The following is a 16,659-nucleotide window of genomic DNA, read 5'->3' as shown; positions in this document are numbered from 1 at the left end:
TCATGCCTGGGTGTGGCCAGTGATATTAAACCTGTCAGTTAAATTTGGGTAACTGGTTGATTTATTAGGAACTACTTTTCCACATAGCTCCAGGTAGGGATGAACAGAATTGTTCCTTTAATAAATGAAATCATTATTTAAAAAGCATTTTGTGTTTACATCTTTGTCTACTATTGAAAGTAGTTATATGATCTGAAATATAAATTTGCAAAAAAAAATAGTCCACTCCACTGTCATTGGTGTTTTTCTGTGCTTTCTTGGCCTGCAAAAATAAAGTTATTACATTGTCATTTGAGGCGGCACGGTGGCTAAGTGGGTAGCACTGTCGCCTCACAGCAAGAAGGTCCTGGGTTCAATACCCAGGTGGGGTGGGGTGGGTCCTTTCTGTGTGGAGTTTGCATGTTCTCCCTGTGTCTGCTGGGTTTACTCCGGGTGCTCCGGTTTTCTCCCACAGTCCAAAGACATGCAAGTGAAGTAAATTGGAGACACTAAATTGTCCATGACTGTGTTCGATATAACCTTGTGAACTGATAAACCTTGTGTAATGAGTAACTACAGTTCCTGTCATGAATGTAACCAAAGTGTAAAACATGACATTAAAATCCTAATAAAACAAACAAACACACATTGTCATTTGAATGATAAAGTCTGCTGGGGATGTTATGTTTGCTTTTTAACTTTTTGGTGGATAGCTGTTTTACACTGCCTGGCCAAAATAAAGATCACACACTCTAATATTTGGTTGGACCGCCTTTAGCTTTGATTACGGCACGCATTCGCTGTGGCATCATTTCCACAAGCTTCTGCAATGTCACAACATTTATTTCTGTCCAGAGTTGCATTAATGTTTCCCCAAGATCTTGTATTGATGATGGGAGATTTGGACAACTGCACAAAGTCTTCTCCAGCACATCCCAAAGATTCTCAATGGGGTTCAGGTCTGGACTCTGTGGTGGCCAATCCATGTGTGAAAATGATGTCTCATGCTCCCTGAACCACTCTTTCACAATTTGAGCCTGATGAATCCTGGCATTGTCATCTTGGAATATGCCCTTTCCATCAGGGAAGAAAAAATCCATTGATGGAATAACCTGGTCGTTCAGTATATTCAGGTAGTCAGCTGACCTTATTCTTTGGGCACATAACGTTGCTGAACCTGGACCTGACCAACTGCAGCAACCCCAGATCATAGCACTGCCCCCACAGGCTTGTACTAGGCATGATGGGTGCATCACTTCAGCTGCCTCTCTTCTTACCCTGATGTGCCCATCACTCTGGAACAGGGTAAATCTGGACTCATCAGACCACATGACCTTCTTCCATTGCTCCAGATTCCAATCTTTATGCTCCCTAGCAAATTGAAGCCGTTTTTGCCGGTTAGCCTCACTGACAAGTGGTTTTCTTAAGGCTACACAGCTGTTTAGTCCCAATCTCTTGAGTTCCCTTCGCATTGTGCGTGTGGAAATGCTCTTACTGTCACTATTAAACATATCCCTGAGTTCTACTGTAGTTTTTCTACGATCTGATTTCACCAAACGTTTAAGTGATCGCCGATCACGATCATTCAAGATTTCTTTCCGACCACATTCCTTCCTCGAAGATGTTTCCCCACTGTCCTTCCACTTTTTAATAATGCGTTGGACAGTTCTTAACCCGATTTGAGTAATTTCAGCAATCTCCTGAAAAAGATGTTTTCTCTGCTTGATACATGCAAATAATTTGACCCTTCTGAAACAGATTAACATCTTTTCCACGACCACAGGATGTGTCTTTCGACATGGTTGTTTAACAAATGAGAAGCTACTATTACTACTGCATCAGTTAGGGTTAAATAACTTGTTGCCAGCTGAAACATAATCACCCATGCAGTAATTTTCCAATGGGAGGCTCTTACCTATTTGCTTAGTTAAATCTAGGTGGAGACCTTTTTTTTGGCCAGGCAGTGTATTTTTACCCATGTTTGTGATATTTAAAACGGCTAATTTATACCATAAAACAACAATATAGATCCAGAACGTGTACCTCAGAAATGAGGGTCATGTAAACGGATATTACGTGTAATGCAACGCTCTCTGTCTGTGTGAGCCGGATTTGTATTTGATAGACGTGTTCACGACCAATGAGATTCGTACTTCATCACAAGAAGGGCGGGGCTTGTTCTAGTGGAAAGAAGGCGTTGACGGGTCTTTCTGCTGTGGGTTGGTGGATAGTTCAGGGCACTGTACTGGAGAAACATGGCGCCCAGCACTCAGGATGAAGTTGTATCTGGAGTGAGGAAAGGAATTAGAGGTATCCTGCTGGGACCACCCGGTGCTGGAAAAGGAACTCAGGTAAGAGAGACGCTATATGCCACTAAGCTAGCTAACACAGCTAAGCGCTAAGTTACTGAAACACCTCATGGTTCATTCATTGGGACTGGGGTAGAGTTTAGTGGGTAACTGTTACTCAGACTGGCGACCTTGTGAGCTCAGAACTGTAAGTTCTGTGCTGTAGATGTTTAATGTTATCTGAAGTAAACTTTCCAGTTGGTCTATAACATTACTTGTAGGATGCTTTGCTGAAATCTAAAATATTGTATTTGGACATTTGCTGATCCTATGTCCTGATCAGTGAGGAACAGTTTCCTAATAGTGGTACTAACCTTTGGTTCTATCATTCCTGAGGGAATGAAGTGGCTCAGCTGGTTTGTGCAATTCTGCTGGACTGGCATAGGTGTGCCTTTCTGTATAAAAGTAGAACCACATATATGTAGTGGGATTTAAACAGCAATAGTTAAGTTTCTAATATTTTTACTATTAAACATAAAGTAGTAATATAAGCGAAAACAGAATAATTATACATTAATCCATTATTAAACTTTTGGACAGTAAGGGAAATATAAGTAACTTATTTATAAGTCATGTATTTAATTAAAAGCAGTTTAAAGACAAATACTGTACATTCAATACAGTAACAATAATGACATACATTCACTCATTGTAAATTTGATTGCTGTAACATGTTATAAAAACATTAAGACTGGCATGTGCTGACACCAGTTTGGGATCTGAATATCTAGGATTCTTACACATCTCTGAATCTTTTTGAATAATAGTTTGGACTGTATTTATGGCTGTATCTCTTTCTCCTAAAGAGTTCCTACAAAAATTTCCACAGACATGTGAAAATGTATAATAGTATGTGCCTTTAAATAGTCAAAATACAGACCACCGGTATTAGAAGTTTATTTAAAGAAGGGAAAAAATGATGTAAAATAGTAATCAAATTTTTTGGTCATTGGTCGATTTAGGTTATAGGTCAATATTAATTATCTACACTTTTATGTTGTGAAAAGCACAAGGTGTTCTACTCACTGTTAATGTATTATACACAAAATGGGTAAACTAAAAAGCCTATATAGCATTTTTAAAGAAATTTGCAAAATGGCATATGAAACTCACTGTCCACTCTATTAGACACTCCTACCTAGTTGGTCCACCTTGTAGATGTAAAGTCAGAGACGATCGCTCATCTATTGCTGCTGTTTGAGTTGGTCATCTTCCAGACATTCATCAGTGGTCACAGGATGCTGCCCACGGGGCGCTGTTGGCTGGATATTTTTGGTTGGTGGACTATTCTCAGTCCAGCAGGGACAGTGAGGTGTTTAAAAACTCCAGCAGCACTGCTGTGTCTTATCCACTCATACCAGCACAACACACACAAACACACCACCATCATGTCAGTGTCACTGCAGTGCTGAGAATGATCCACCACCTAAATAATACCTGCTCTGTAGTGGTCCTAAGAGAGTCCTGACCATTGAAGAACAGCATGAAAGGGGGCTAACAAAGCATGCAGAGAACCAGATAGACTACAGTCAGTAATTGTAGAACCACAAAGTGCTTCTATATGGTAAGTGGAGCTGATAAAATGGACAGTGAGTGTAGAAACAAGGAGGTGGTTTTAATGTTATGGCTGATCGGTGTAGAGGAGCTATCCTAGCTATGCTGTGCAATCATTTGTTGCTTTGTTGTTCTAGTGTGAATGGCAGGTGAATGGCATGGTATAAATGCATTTCTGAGTTAACAAATTCTGTCTTTGGCACAATGGGCCAAGCATTTTCTCTGTAATGTGCTGGCCTAGACAATGCTGCTGCTTCCTGGTCAGGATTGTGGTTGCTCCAGCACCACCTGGAAAACACAAGGCAACAAGCCATTGCTAGGAAACATTCACTTACTTACCTACTTACATACATGCATACACACATGCTTACATAGACCTAGAGGCAGTTTAGAGCAGTGTTTCTCAACCTTTTTCAGTCACGGCACCCTTTAAAAGTATGCAAAATCTCAAGTCACCCCAGTCTAAAATGTCTTAAAAAACTTACACTCTGCATCCCTCGGACTGCTAACACACACGCACACACACCATAAGGTGTCATTTAGGGAGGGAGGGGTAAACGTGACTGACTTTTAATCAGAAACCTGAGCCTGGGATGATGCACACAATCGCCCTATTCTGGCAGGGATGGATGAGAGGCAGACACGGAGCTCCTGGTCCAGAGCCCTCAGTCGCTCCCTGTACTTGTTCTTGATGTAAGTTAGGCTCGAAAAGCTCAGTTCGCGGCATGAACAAATCAGATTTAACATAATTAAACGAGTTTATAGTTTATTTCTCAATTATTTGTCATTATACTAAGAGCACTGCTTCTTTTCTGCATGTTCTCTCTGTAGCTCGGTTACGGCTCTCTCAACTTAAACTCAAAAGAAGCTTTATTTGCATGACAAATAAAGACATTCGTATTGCCAAAGCAAGTTAGAGAGAAATAATAAAAATAACAGTAAGAAAGAACAAATATATACAAAACAGTTACATGTGCAAAAAATATAAAATATTAATAAAAACTGCAAAATAATAACAATAAAAATTATAATATTTACAGTAATGAGGTAGTAATAACGATCAGTTTGTGTGTGTGTCTCTCTCTCTCTCGCTCTCTCTCTCTCTGTGTGTGTGTGTGTCTCTCTCTCTCTCTCTCTCTGTGTGTGTGTCTCTCTCTCTCTCTCGCTCTCTCTCTCTCTCTCTGTGTGTGTCGCTCGCTCTCCGCTCTCCGTTTTCGGATTTGAATTTCGATGATAAACAGCTCTTATTATGACTGATTGATTCCCTCTACTGATGGAAGCGGAATGGGTGGATTGCAGCTGATAAGAACTGCGCAGAAATAAAAATATATATATAGCGACTCCCAGAGGCGCGACTCGGTTCCTTTTGTTCATTTTAAAGAGCCGTTCAATAGAATCGGATCGTTCGCGAACGACCCATCATTATCAGAATATTTTTGACGGCACCCCTGACGAAGCCAGGCGGCATCCCAGGGTGCCGTGGCACCCCGGTTGAGAAAGGCGGGTTTAGAGTACCAGTCCATTTTCTAAATGTTTTTGGGAGGTATGAGAAAACTAAAGTTCCCAGAGGAAAAGCTCCATATCCCACTAGAGTAAATGTTGTTTTGATTATTAAGTGCTCTAAGGTTAATTCTGACTTCTGGCGACCATATGGATAGAGATTCTCCGGAACATCCTGTGTTATGTTTGGGTCCTCAGGCAGCTTAATGACTTTTTCATTGTTCTTCTAATTGTATCCATTCATCCTCGATATCTGGGCTTCGAGTGAGATTCGAGGTTTGATTACGTTGAAAATCCATTTGTTTTTCTTCTTTGCAGTCCAAGGTACTCTCAACAGTCTTTGTTAACATCAAAGTTTGAAGGCATCAGGATTCTTCCAACCCCACTTTTTCTTTTTTTTTTCTTTTTTTTTAACCAATCTTGAATTCTTGATCATCGTCCTCCAGGCCTGCTTCTATCGGGCAGCCGTCTGTCTGTCTCTCTGTCCATGCAAGGTTGAATATTGATCAGAATAATTTGACTGATGTGGGATATTATGAGGAAGGGAGATTGTAGGATAGTTTGCACTCTCCTTTTTGTCTCTTTTTTGTATTGGGATTTAAACTGACCTCCTTCAATCTGCTGGCCATTGAGAGGTTTTCCAAATTCTGTGGCATAATTTGATCTTCACTTTAACAGAACCTTTTTCAGATTCCTGAAATATTTTTGTCAAGATGTTATCTTTTTCTGTGGCATTTTTTTAGTAGTTATCTCTGTGCCTTTCTAACTTCCTCTTTAAGCACTTTCTGTCTAAATGTTGAACACCTGTGAACCATCTCTAATGTAAAACTTTGGTTTGTTGTAACAGGCTCCTCGGCTGGCAGAGAAATTCTGTGTGTGTCACTTGGCCACTGGAGACATGCTAAGAGCCATGGTGGCCTCCGGGTCTGAACTCGGCCAGAGATTAAAACAAACCATGGATGCTGGCAAACTGGTAACTTGGAGAAATTTTCACTATAACACAACAATGTAGATTGATCATTTTTCTGTGTTTGATGGCTTTTAAGATGAAGTATTTGTGTATCTCTATGTACCTGTATTTTGTTCTTAGGTAAGTGATGAAATGGTGGTTGAGCTTATTGAGAACAATCTTCACACACCGGCCTGCAAGAACGGATTTCTGTTGGACGGGTTTCCTCGCACAGTCAAGCAGGCAGAAATGGTAAGGATTATATTATATTATTATGAATGTAATTACATACCAAATGGAAATGAGTGATAATGTTCATTCCTTTGTATCATAGCTGGATGATCTGCTTGAGAAGCGCACGGAGAAGCTGGACGCTGTAGTCGAGTTCTCTGTGGATGATTCTCTCCTGGTTCGTAGGATCTGTGGGAGGTGAGAACTTGTAACAGAACATAGGTGTATGAGCGAGATTAGCTCTCGTTATACTTGCCTCGTGTGTATGTGTATGCACAGTCATTGTGCCAGCAGCATAGTTCACTTACAGCCTACATAACTTTTCATGCAGTTCAAAAGCTATATCCACTGGAGCAAAGGTCACCACATTGCAGAACAGAGCTAAGATTGATTCTGTCTGGACCAGAGATGGACATTTGAACTGTTAAATAAATAGTATTCAGATAGTTAAATATGACAGTAATTTGTGGTGTAAAGAATTACTTATTAAAACATGCAAGGTTTAATTTGTTTAAATGTCTAATTATTACCATGTAAGTTTATGTCACTCATGTAAGTAAAGAACCCACACACACATACTCTTACAGCCTTTTATATAGCTTTTAGATTTAGATTTTATATAGCTGTTAGAAATAAATGTGACAAACACCTAAACTTGCTGCTCAGGTGGCGCAGCGGTAAAAAGAAACGCGCTGCAACCAGGGCTGGATTCTGAGAAGCGTCGTATCGAATCCAGCCTTGCTTTACCGGTTCGAAGCTGAGTGGCTATATGAGCAACGATTGGCCGGTTGCTCATGTGGGGGGTGGGACAAAGAACCGGATGTGGGTCTCTCTCTGTCAGAATGCGATTGCGTTCTCTGCCGGCTGATTGGAGGTGCTTACACAGAGATGGGAGGGGGTGCCCTTAGGGTGTGTCTCTCCGCATGCAACGCTAGGTGGCGCCAAACTCGTCAATGTGTGGGTGGCAAAGATGCATCTGGCTGCTGCTCGTGTTTCGGAGGGGATACGGGTTAGCTTCAATCACCTCCGTCAGGGCAGGGTTCGGCATAGACAGAGAGGAAGCATGATGCAACCTGAACAATTGGATGCGCTAAAAAGGGGAGAATAAGGGGTAAAAAAAAAAAAAAAAAAAACTAAACTTTTAAATCATTGTATTTAAATTATTTAAATAATTTCTAATCTGGACTGCTATACCTTACTTTTAAATGAATTTAATAACTGAACAGTTTATTTTTCTGTTGCATTGGTTTTAATTTGATTCTTTTTATGTGCTCACATACATGGAAAATCGTGACTGCTGTTAATGCTTAGTCTTTGGAAAGCGTACTGACGATTTCATGCAAATTTAAGAAAAACTGTTCTTTAAAACCTTTCTCCAGTTACCACAGAGACCTGGGTTGAAGTCTCAGCATTGCCACTGTTCTGGTCAGCACTTAAACAAATACCGGTTGCCATATCTAAGGGAGAGTAGGCAAATGTACTATGTTTGGTCAAGACTTCAGCAGGAGAGAGGGAATACAGAGAGTATATAGTGAATGTAGAATTGTGCTTGGCACAAAAGCTCAAATTCAATTTCATATTGTCTTTAAATAATATTAAAAAAAAGACATTTTAATTTTTCAGACTTATTCATCAGCCCAGTGGGCGCTCCTACCACGAGGAGTTTAATCCACCCAAGGAACCCATGAAGGATGATGTAAGTTGGCTAAGCGATGCATGTTGCATGATAATTTTGTATAATTGATCTAACAGGAATTATTAACTATAGTTCAGCCAGTAGAAATTGTTTTATCTGCTTCTAAAACATCTGCAAACGTGGAAGAAATCAGGTAGTGGGCAAACATTTATGGCATTTAGCATATGCTCCAAAGCGACTCCGTTGTACCCTAGTAGTACTCTAGTACCCTAGTTTAACTGCACTGTAATTGTAATTCTGCTATCTCACTTAATTCTCCTGATTATTCATAAATGTCACATAAACCGCTGCATTGACTCTTACATGAGATTTGTGATTTTCTGCAACCTTTCTGGTTTTATTATATTCTGTATAATATTTTACTTGTATTTCTGTATAATAATGTAGGGTTAATAAAGTGTATAATCAATAGTAGATAATAAGTATAATAAATAATAGGTAGATGGTCTGAGCTTTTAAACAATGTCAGTTAGAACACTACAGGAATCGGAAGATGTTTCTTGGTTCAAATCCCAACATTGCCAAGTGGCCGTCTGAGCAAGGCCCTTACATTGTATATGTATTCAGTCAGTTGTAAGTCGTGTTGGATAAAAGTATCTGCTAAATGCAATAATTGAATGTAAAAGATGCAGAGAAAAATGGGGAAAGGTAGAAAGTTAACGAGGACATGTATTACACAAGCAGAGTGCAAAGCTCTCTGTTAAAATAAAAAAGTGGAGCACATAATGTTGCTACACAGTGATGAATATTCAAATACTGTAACTCTGTGACTGATTAATTGCAGTGGTCCAAAGTGTACTCTATCTGAAATATTTTGTATTTGCCTAAAGCTATCCTTATGATTAGATTCATTTTAAAAACTGTAGCCATTGGTTGTTCTTGTGCCATTATGAAGTGAACAATCAATTTTTGTTGCTAGTTTAGGATGAGAAAATCAACCGATGCACATGTTTCCTGGCCAAACATGTGTGAATGCACAAGGTTAAAGATTTAACCCTATGTTCGTCTTGTTTTACCACTGTTTTAAAGAGGTTGAAATTAACAATGCTCACTGTCTTTTGTGTGTGATATTTAGTCACTATCTGAGATAAGGTGTGTTACTTAAAGTAGTGATGGTTAATCATTGATAAATGACTCCTGAGGAGCCGGGTGGGAATCTTTAGCCAATTTATAATTCTGTGAGGTTACATTTAGTGTCATTTAGGGACAGTGGTAGTCTAGTGGGTAAAGCTTTGGGCTATCAATTGAAAGGTTGAGAGTTTGAATCCCATTTCTGCCAATTAGTCACTGTTAATGCCAAGTTCACACTATACGACTTTCTGATTTGTCGGGTCGCTGTACAGTTCAATCTTTTGCACTCGGGAGTCTTTCAGTCGGTGTATATTTTACACTACACGACTAACCGGCGATAGGGGGTTTCATGCTACACGATCTATCACCAACTGGAATTACAGGCGAGCTTCTCTTATCTCCCAAACTACGTTTCTTTTTTTTCTTTTTTACAAAAACACGTGAGAAGTGACGAGGGGTTTAATGATACCACGTCCAAAAATGCACGTCAACAAGTAGCGAGTGATCAAAGTGTTTGTGCACTGATGTGCAGCGTAAAATCAAAGAGGAAAAATATGGCAACACGAACAGTATGGATTGTTCTATAGTGAGTTGGAGGTTAATTAATATTTTTGCAATGCAGTGTTGGTGTTATGTTTTGTAGAGAACGATCAGGTCAGAAATACTGTAAAACGTGTGTGTGCGCCGGTGTATTCTGATATAAACTATATTATCCCCCGTCCCACCTTTTTACACTCCCCTCCTGCGTTTCCCCTCACGCTGTATCTTGTGTTCTCATTGGCTGTTTGACATAGCACTCACTGCCAGTCGCACAACTCAGATCAGATATCTGACATGCTAGAAATCTCGATCCGGTCGCCGAGCCAGTCGGATCGAGTTGTTGAGTAGTTCACACTTAGCGACTGAGAGCCGAGTTTTGATCACCGAGCGAACGCCGAGTTGCTCCCGAGCCGGCAAATCTAGCGCCGACCAGTCGCCGAGCGAAAATCAGGGCAAAAAATTTTGTAGTGTGAACTAGGCATAAGCAAGGCCCTTAACCCTCTCAACTCTTCATTTTACTGCACATCTGTATACAGTTGGGTCAAAAAGTATTTAGTCAGCCACTGATTGTGCAAGTTCTCCTACTTAGAAAGATGAGAGAGGTCTGTAATTTTCATCATAGGTACACTTCAACTATGAGAGACAAGATGAGAAAAAAAAAATCCAGGAAATCACATTGTAGGATTTTTAAAGAATTTATTCGTAAATTATGGTGGAAAATAAGTATTTGGTCACCCACAAACAAGCAAGATTTCTGGCTCTCACAGACCTGTAATTTCTTCTTTAAGAAGCTCTTCTGTCCTCCACTCATTACCTGTATTAATGGCACCTGTTTGACCTCGTTATCTGTATAAAAGACACCTGTCCACAGCCTCAAACAGTCTGACTCCAAACTCAACCATGGCCAAGACCAAAGAGCTGTCGAAGGACACCAGGAAGAAAATTGTAGACCTGCACCAGGCTGGTAAGAGTAAATCTACATTAGACAAGCAGGTTGGTGTGAATAAATCAACTGTGGGAACAATTGTAAGAAAATGGAAGACATACAAGACCATTGATAATCTCCCTTGGGGTCAAGATCTCATCCCGTGGGGTCAAAATGATCATGAGAACGGTGAGCAAAAATCCCAGAACTACACAGAGGGACCTGATGAATGACCTGCAGAGAGCTGGGACCAAAGTAACAAAGGCTACCATCAGTAACACACTATGCCGAGAGGGACTCAAATCCTGCAGTGCCAGGCGTGTCCCCCTGCTTAAGCCAGTACATGTCCAGGCCCGTCTGAAGTTTGCCAGAGAGCATATGGATGATCCAGAAGAGGATTGGGAGAATATCATGTGGTCAGATGAAACCAAAATGGAACTTTTTGGTAAAAACTCAACTCGTCGTGTTTGGAGGAAGAAGAAAAACCCAAGAACACCATACCTACTGTGAAGCATGGGGGTGGAAACATCATGCTTTGGGGCTGTTTTTCTGCAAAGTGGACAGGACGACTGATCTGTGTTAAGGGAAGAATGAACGGGGCCATGTATCGTGAGATTTTAAGCCAAAACCTCCTTCCATCAGTGAGAGCATTGAAGATGGAACGTGGCTGGGTCTTCCAGCATGACAATGATCCCAAACACACCACTCGGGCAATGAAGGAGTGGCTCCGTAAAAAGCATTTCAAGGTCCTGGAGTGGCCTAGCCAGTCTCCAGACCTCAACCCCATAGAAAATTTGTGGAGTCCGTGTTGGCCAGCGACAGCCCCAAAACATCACTGCTCTAGAGGAGATCTGCATGGAGGAATGGGCCAAAATACCAGCTACAGTGTGTGCAAACCTGGTGAAGACTTACAGGAAACGTTTCACCTCTGTCATTGCCAACAAAGGTTATGTTACAAAGTATTGAGTTGAACTTTTGTTATTGACCAAATACTTATTTTCCACCATAATTTACAAATAAATTCTTTAAAAATCCTACAATGTGATTTCCTGGATTTTTTTTCTCATTTTGTCTTTCATAGTTGAAGTGTACCTATGATGAAAATTACAGACCTCTCTCATCTTTCTAAGTAGGAGAACCTGCACAATCAGTGGCTGACTAAATACTTTTTGGCCCCACTGTATGTATATATGAGAAATAAAGGCATTCTATTCTAATCTAGTCATTACACAAATATAAAATGTCGACACTTGATAATAAGCTTGTTGGACATCCCATTTTATAACCATGGGTTTTAAATCCTCTATTGGGTTTAACACCCTCTATTATTTTGGGAAAGATTTAACACGATTTTAGTTTATGTTTTTTCTGCAAAGTCCTTCCAGCAAGGAGGCTGTTCTAGCCACAAAGGGTGTGAAGTTGATCATGGGGGAGAATGCCTATGGTTTTGGAAAATCTAGCAAGCTCATGGCTTTGGCTATATAGATTACAGAACATACAGATGTGAATGTAGGAAACACTATATAGAAACATAGTGTACTTCTTATTTTAAGCTTGGCCATGTGACTTGTGGTAAAAAGCTAGTAACGTGTTAAAACATGTCAAGTGTACCAAGCATTTAAAATTCCAGTTTAAAAGTTGTCATACATTGATTTGTGTACTGTTTTCAAATGCGCCCCTAGGTGACTGGAGAGCCTCTGATCCGCCGTAGTGATGATAATGAGAACACCCTACGCTCGAGACTGGAGGCCTACCACAAACAGACAGCACCGCTAGTTCAGTACTATAGTGCACGTGCTATACATCATGCTGTCGATGCTGCACAGTCCCCTGATGTCGTCTTTGCCTCAATCCTCGCTGCCTTCTCTGCTGTCACCTGTAAAGATCTTGTGTTATTCATCTAAAACCTTCACCTCTCTTTGTTCCTACTTTTTCTCTTGGGGATCCTTGTCCATCTCTTATTTGGCAAGGTTTGGGTCCTAGCAAATGCTGTGCTTGAGTGTTTGTGTGTGTGTGGGTTTGCCAGCTTTTGGTTGTTTGAAAGCATGGTGTTGTGACTACTCTGCCTATGAAAATGTGACTGACCATAATCAGCCTTTTCTTATTATAATTGTAGACCATGATGGCACAAAGATCATTTTAGGTGCTCAGGTGATGCAGCAGTAAAACATGCTAGCACACCTAAGTTCTAATCTCAGCTCTGCTACCTGTATGGACAATGATTGGCTTGTCCTAGAGCAGGAATGTTGGAGGGAATTCCTCATGACTGCTGCAATTATGAGCCCTGCTGGCTGATTGATGGCACCTGTACAGAGACAGGGGACAATGAAGATCAGTGCGTGACTCTCCGTGCTCGAAAGGGATCTTCATATGACCCCATCTCGTTAAGGTGATGATAAGCGATTGGCTACTGCACACATGTTGGAGAGGGCGTGTATTAGTCACGGCCCTCCTTGGTCATGAGTGGAGGTCAACAGAAGTAGAGGCAGCAAAATGTTACTAGGTAATTGGATATGAAAACACTGGGTCTTCCTGTTACAAGTGAAAGAGGTAGGCTAGAGATTTCATGTGTCCAAGCAACCAGCGGTGGGTAAAACCACGTTTAGACAGACCACGATAAGAGTGCTTATGTATTTAGTAATCTTAATTACTGAGCCAGCATGACTAATATGTGAATGTCTTTTCCTTTTAATTACTACTAGTTTTCTTTTGATCCTCTTTTGACCATTCCTTTTGTCACAATGCATGAGTTACTAAATGATTTGACATGTATCCAACCTACAAAGCTTGAAGATTCTCTAACTTTAACTGTTTGGTGTAAGTTGCTTGATTTTGCTTTCATGTTGACTCTTTGTAAGCAAACACCAAACTACTGTGTTTAATTAAATTGCACTGACTACCTGAATCAGACTTGTTGCACAGATAAATGTAGTTCTACTCGTGTCCACCAGAGGTAGTGTGTTTATTATAAGTTGTTTTTGCAGCATTTTGGCTGCAAAATTAAAGTCACACAAACTTTTTTTCCTGTATACAATTTTCCCTAATACACATATACTACATGCACAAAAGTATTTGGACAACCGTTCTAATTCTTGAATGTATGTGTTTCAACAATTGCTAACAGGTGTAATAAATCAGTTATATAAAGGCAATTGTATGCTGCTGTTATAGCTAAAAAAAAAAAGATGATCAGCTCATGGTCAGGTGTCCAAATACTTTTAGCCATATAGTGTATGTCCTAAATTGAATGTTAAATTCACGCACGCCATTTTTTTTTCTCCTACAGCCATCTGAAACCCTTCTTCCTCCGTGCAGTCTGATCCTGGTGAGACAAAGCGGGGGTGTCTAGCATATAAATAAGTTATATTAGTGGTAATAATGTGCTTTGTTCTGGGCAGTCTGGCAAAATAAAATCAGAGCACTGTGAACCTGCTCATGTTGCACCTTAATAAAAGCCGATTTTCTACTCATCTCGGGTATCTTGCCTTGCTTATTTGTGAATGTTGTTATAACATTAATTGTTTGACTTCTTTTGAACTTAAATACATTCAGATGTAGAAAATACAGACTGATCATGTAACATTTTATTGTACTATTGTTAAGAGGTCCAGTTTTGTGCTCCTGTCACCTAGTTCTGCCTTTTAACAAGTCAGCTTTTAGAACACATGCTTGCTTTGCTAAATTGCCAATCTTATACTTTTTTTTGGTTAAGACAGTCCCTCAGTTTATGGACATTTTTGACTGCAACTCTATGCAATAAAACTGTGTGCCATAAAGATGTATATATAGAATTGGAAATGAAATATTTAGTACGACATAAATGTTTAAATACTGTGATGATTATCTAGTCTTGTCCAGAATAATAATTTACTTGTTCATGTGCAGTTTTCAAACATCCTTGTTTTGCATTAAAATGTATGGTACATACAATACCACCATAAAATGTCAATAAATTACAAATAAGAGACATTACCTGTGGATTATTTAGATAATTGTGAAAGTACGGACAGTCAAGTCAGAGTTCTCTTTTTAGGCTGGTAGACTGAAAGCTCACCTTAATGTACACTATATTGTCAAAAATTGTAAACACCTGACCATAAGCTTTTCAAAAAATTCCATTGCAAAACCATGGGTATTTGTATGTAGTCTAAAAACCTGGGGATTTTTTTGTTTGGATTGTTTCTGGGAAATATGTTCTTATTCAGTCAACATAGCATGTGAGATCAGGTACTGTTGTTGCTGTTGGTGATTCAATTTGTCAGTTCAGTTCCTCCACAGTAAAGATGTCAACCATGGCTATATGGACCATATGATTAATAGACTTTATTTCATAAATATGTTTATTGCTTTACTCTGTATTTCCTAGGAAGGACAACAGTTTAATGACTAATGTAACCATACATCATACACAAGAATGAAAAAGACAAAAAAAAAGACTGGAAAAGAATGTTTCCCTACTTCAGAAGCCTCCAGGTCCACAGTTGTTACATACTTTGCTATAAATGGTATGGCAGAGATTATTATCTGGTTTTTAACCCACTGACCATAAAGGCATCTACAACAAGAAGTCTCAGTAAACAGGATATTCATTAATACATACAAGCTAGGTTGTTAAGTTGAAATAATTATTAGTTTGCCTTGATAACATATAATAAGTGTTTAGCAAGCATCTGACACAATGACTTTGCCCATTTCTCTTGTGCAAAATCTGTAGGACATTCTGTAAGACTTTTGCAGTAACATGAGGGTATTTTTATGTTGTCCTGATGTGATTGCTAAGGCCTCTGAGAGATTTCAGGCTTTTTTTTTTCCACAGCCAGGAGGGTATACTACGATATCAGGGCAATACTCCCAGTGGTATCTCTGGAAATGTTGAAGATGTGTTAGTGTTTGACCCAGACATTTGTTAGTGTTAGTCTGAATGCCATATTAGTTACATCATTTCATAAATGTATTTCTGTACACAAGAAGACTTAAGATTTAAGTGAATTTTCCTGTTTCCAGCCTCCTTTGCTAATTCTCTGATAAATAATTTGTTTCAGGTTGGCCTTTTTCCCTTGGTGTGTTTGGTGTTAGGAAATCTAAATTTGACCAGCGATGCAAAACGTTTTGCATAACGTGGTTGGCAGCAGGGTGGCATGGTGACTCGGTGGGTAGCACTGTTGCCTTACAGCAAGAAGGTCCTGGGTTCGATTCCCAGGTGAAGAAGTCTGGGTCCTTTTTGTGTGGTTTGCATGTTCTCCCTGTGTCTGCATGGGTTTCCAAAGACATGCAGTCAGGTTAATTGGAGATACTAGAGTCCCCCTAGGTATGTGTGTGTGTATGTGTGTTTGCCCTGTGATGGACTGGTGACCTGTCCGGGGTGTGTCCTGCCTTTTGCCCAGTGAATTGAACCCACTGAATGGATGAAGCCGTGGTAAAACAGTCAATGAATGAATGAATGGTTGGCAGTGATGGCTTAGCTGTTGAGATTAGTAAATTAGAGGTCACTTATTCAAGCCCCAGGGTGGCACCGTGGCTCAGTGGGTAGCACTGTTGCTTCACAGCAAAAAGGTCCGGGGTTCGATCCCCAGGTGGGGTGGTGTGGGTCCTTTCTGTGTGGAGTTTGCATGTTCTCCCCCTGTCTGCGGTTTCTTCCTACAGTCCAAAGACATGCAAGTGAGGTGAACTGGAGATGGAAAATTGTTCATGACTGTGTTTGACATAAAACATGACGTTAAAATCCTAATAAATATTCAAGCCCCAACAATATGTCACTGTTGGGCTCCTGAGCAAGGCCCTTAACCCTCGATTGTTTGCACTGTAATTAGCTTCAGTTGTAAATCGTTTTGTATAAGGGTGATTCTTCAATTGGGGGAACTTTTAC

At 40.0% G+C, this 16,659-nt stretch overlaps 1 protein-coding gene across 2 annotated transcripts; it reads left to right on the top strand.

Annotated features, from left to right (window-relative positions):
- Positions 1-2,175: 2,175 nt before the first annotated feature.
- On the top strand, positions 2,176-14,263 carry ak2 (adenylate kinase 2). Of its 2 annotated transcripts, XM_063014348.1 has the most exons (7): positions 2,176-2,330; positions 6,229-6,354; positions 6,472-6,582; positions 6,665-6,759; positions 8,185-8,257; positions 12,476-12,671; positions 14,080-14,263. In XM_063014348.1, the coding sequence occupies exons 1-7, from the start codon at positions 2,235-2,237 to the stop codon at positions 14,085-14,087; spliced, it is 705 nt and encodes a 234-aa protein (XP_062870418.1). In that variant the 5' UTR covers positions 2,176-2,234; the 3' UTR covers positions 14,088-14,263. The 2 variants fall into 2 exon arrangements, with proteins under 2 accessions (XP_062870418.1, XP_062870409.1); XM_063014339.1 differs by having other exon boundaries at positions 12,476-14,263.
- Positions 14,264-16,659: the final 2,396 nt, after the last annotated feature.

The sequence above is a fragment of the Trichomycterus rosablanca genome, chromosome 2 (assembly GCF_030014385.1).
Source record: "Trichomycterus rosablanca isolate fTriRos1 chromosome 2, fTriRos1.hap1, whole genome shotgun sequence".
In the NCBI taxonomy this organism is placed as follows: domain Eukaryota; kingdom Metazoa; phylum Chordata; class Actinopteri; order Siluriformes; family Trichomycteridae; genus Trichomycterus; species Trichomycterus rosablanca.
The sequence above is the reverse complement of the archived record's forward strand: the minus strand, read 5'-3'. Positions and strand labels throughout refer to the sequence as shown.

Coding starts and splice junctions, on each gene's coding strand:
- ak2 (XM_063014339.1), top strand. CDS start 2,235: ATGGCGCCCAGCACTCAGGATGAAGTTGTATCTGGAGTGAGGAAAGGA. Junction 6,355..6,471: donor CCATGGATGCTGGCAAACTG/GTAACTTGGAGA, acceptor TTTTGTTCTTAG/GTAAGTGATGAAATGGTGGT. Junction 6,760..8,184: donor GTTCGTAGGATCTGTGGGAG/GTGAGAACTTGT, acceptor TTAATTTTTCAG/ACTTATTCATCAGCCCAGTG.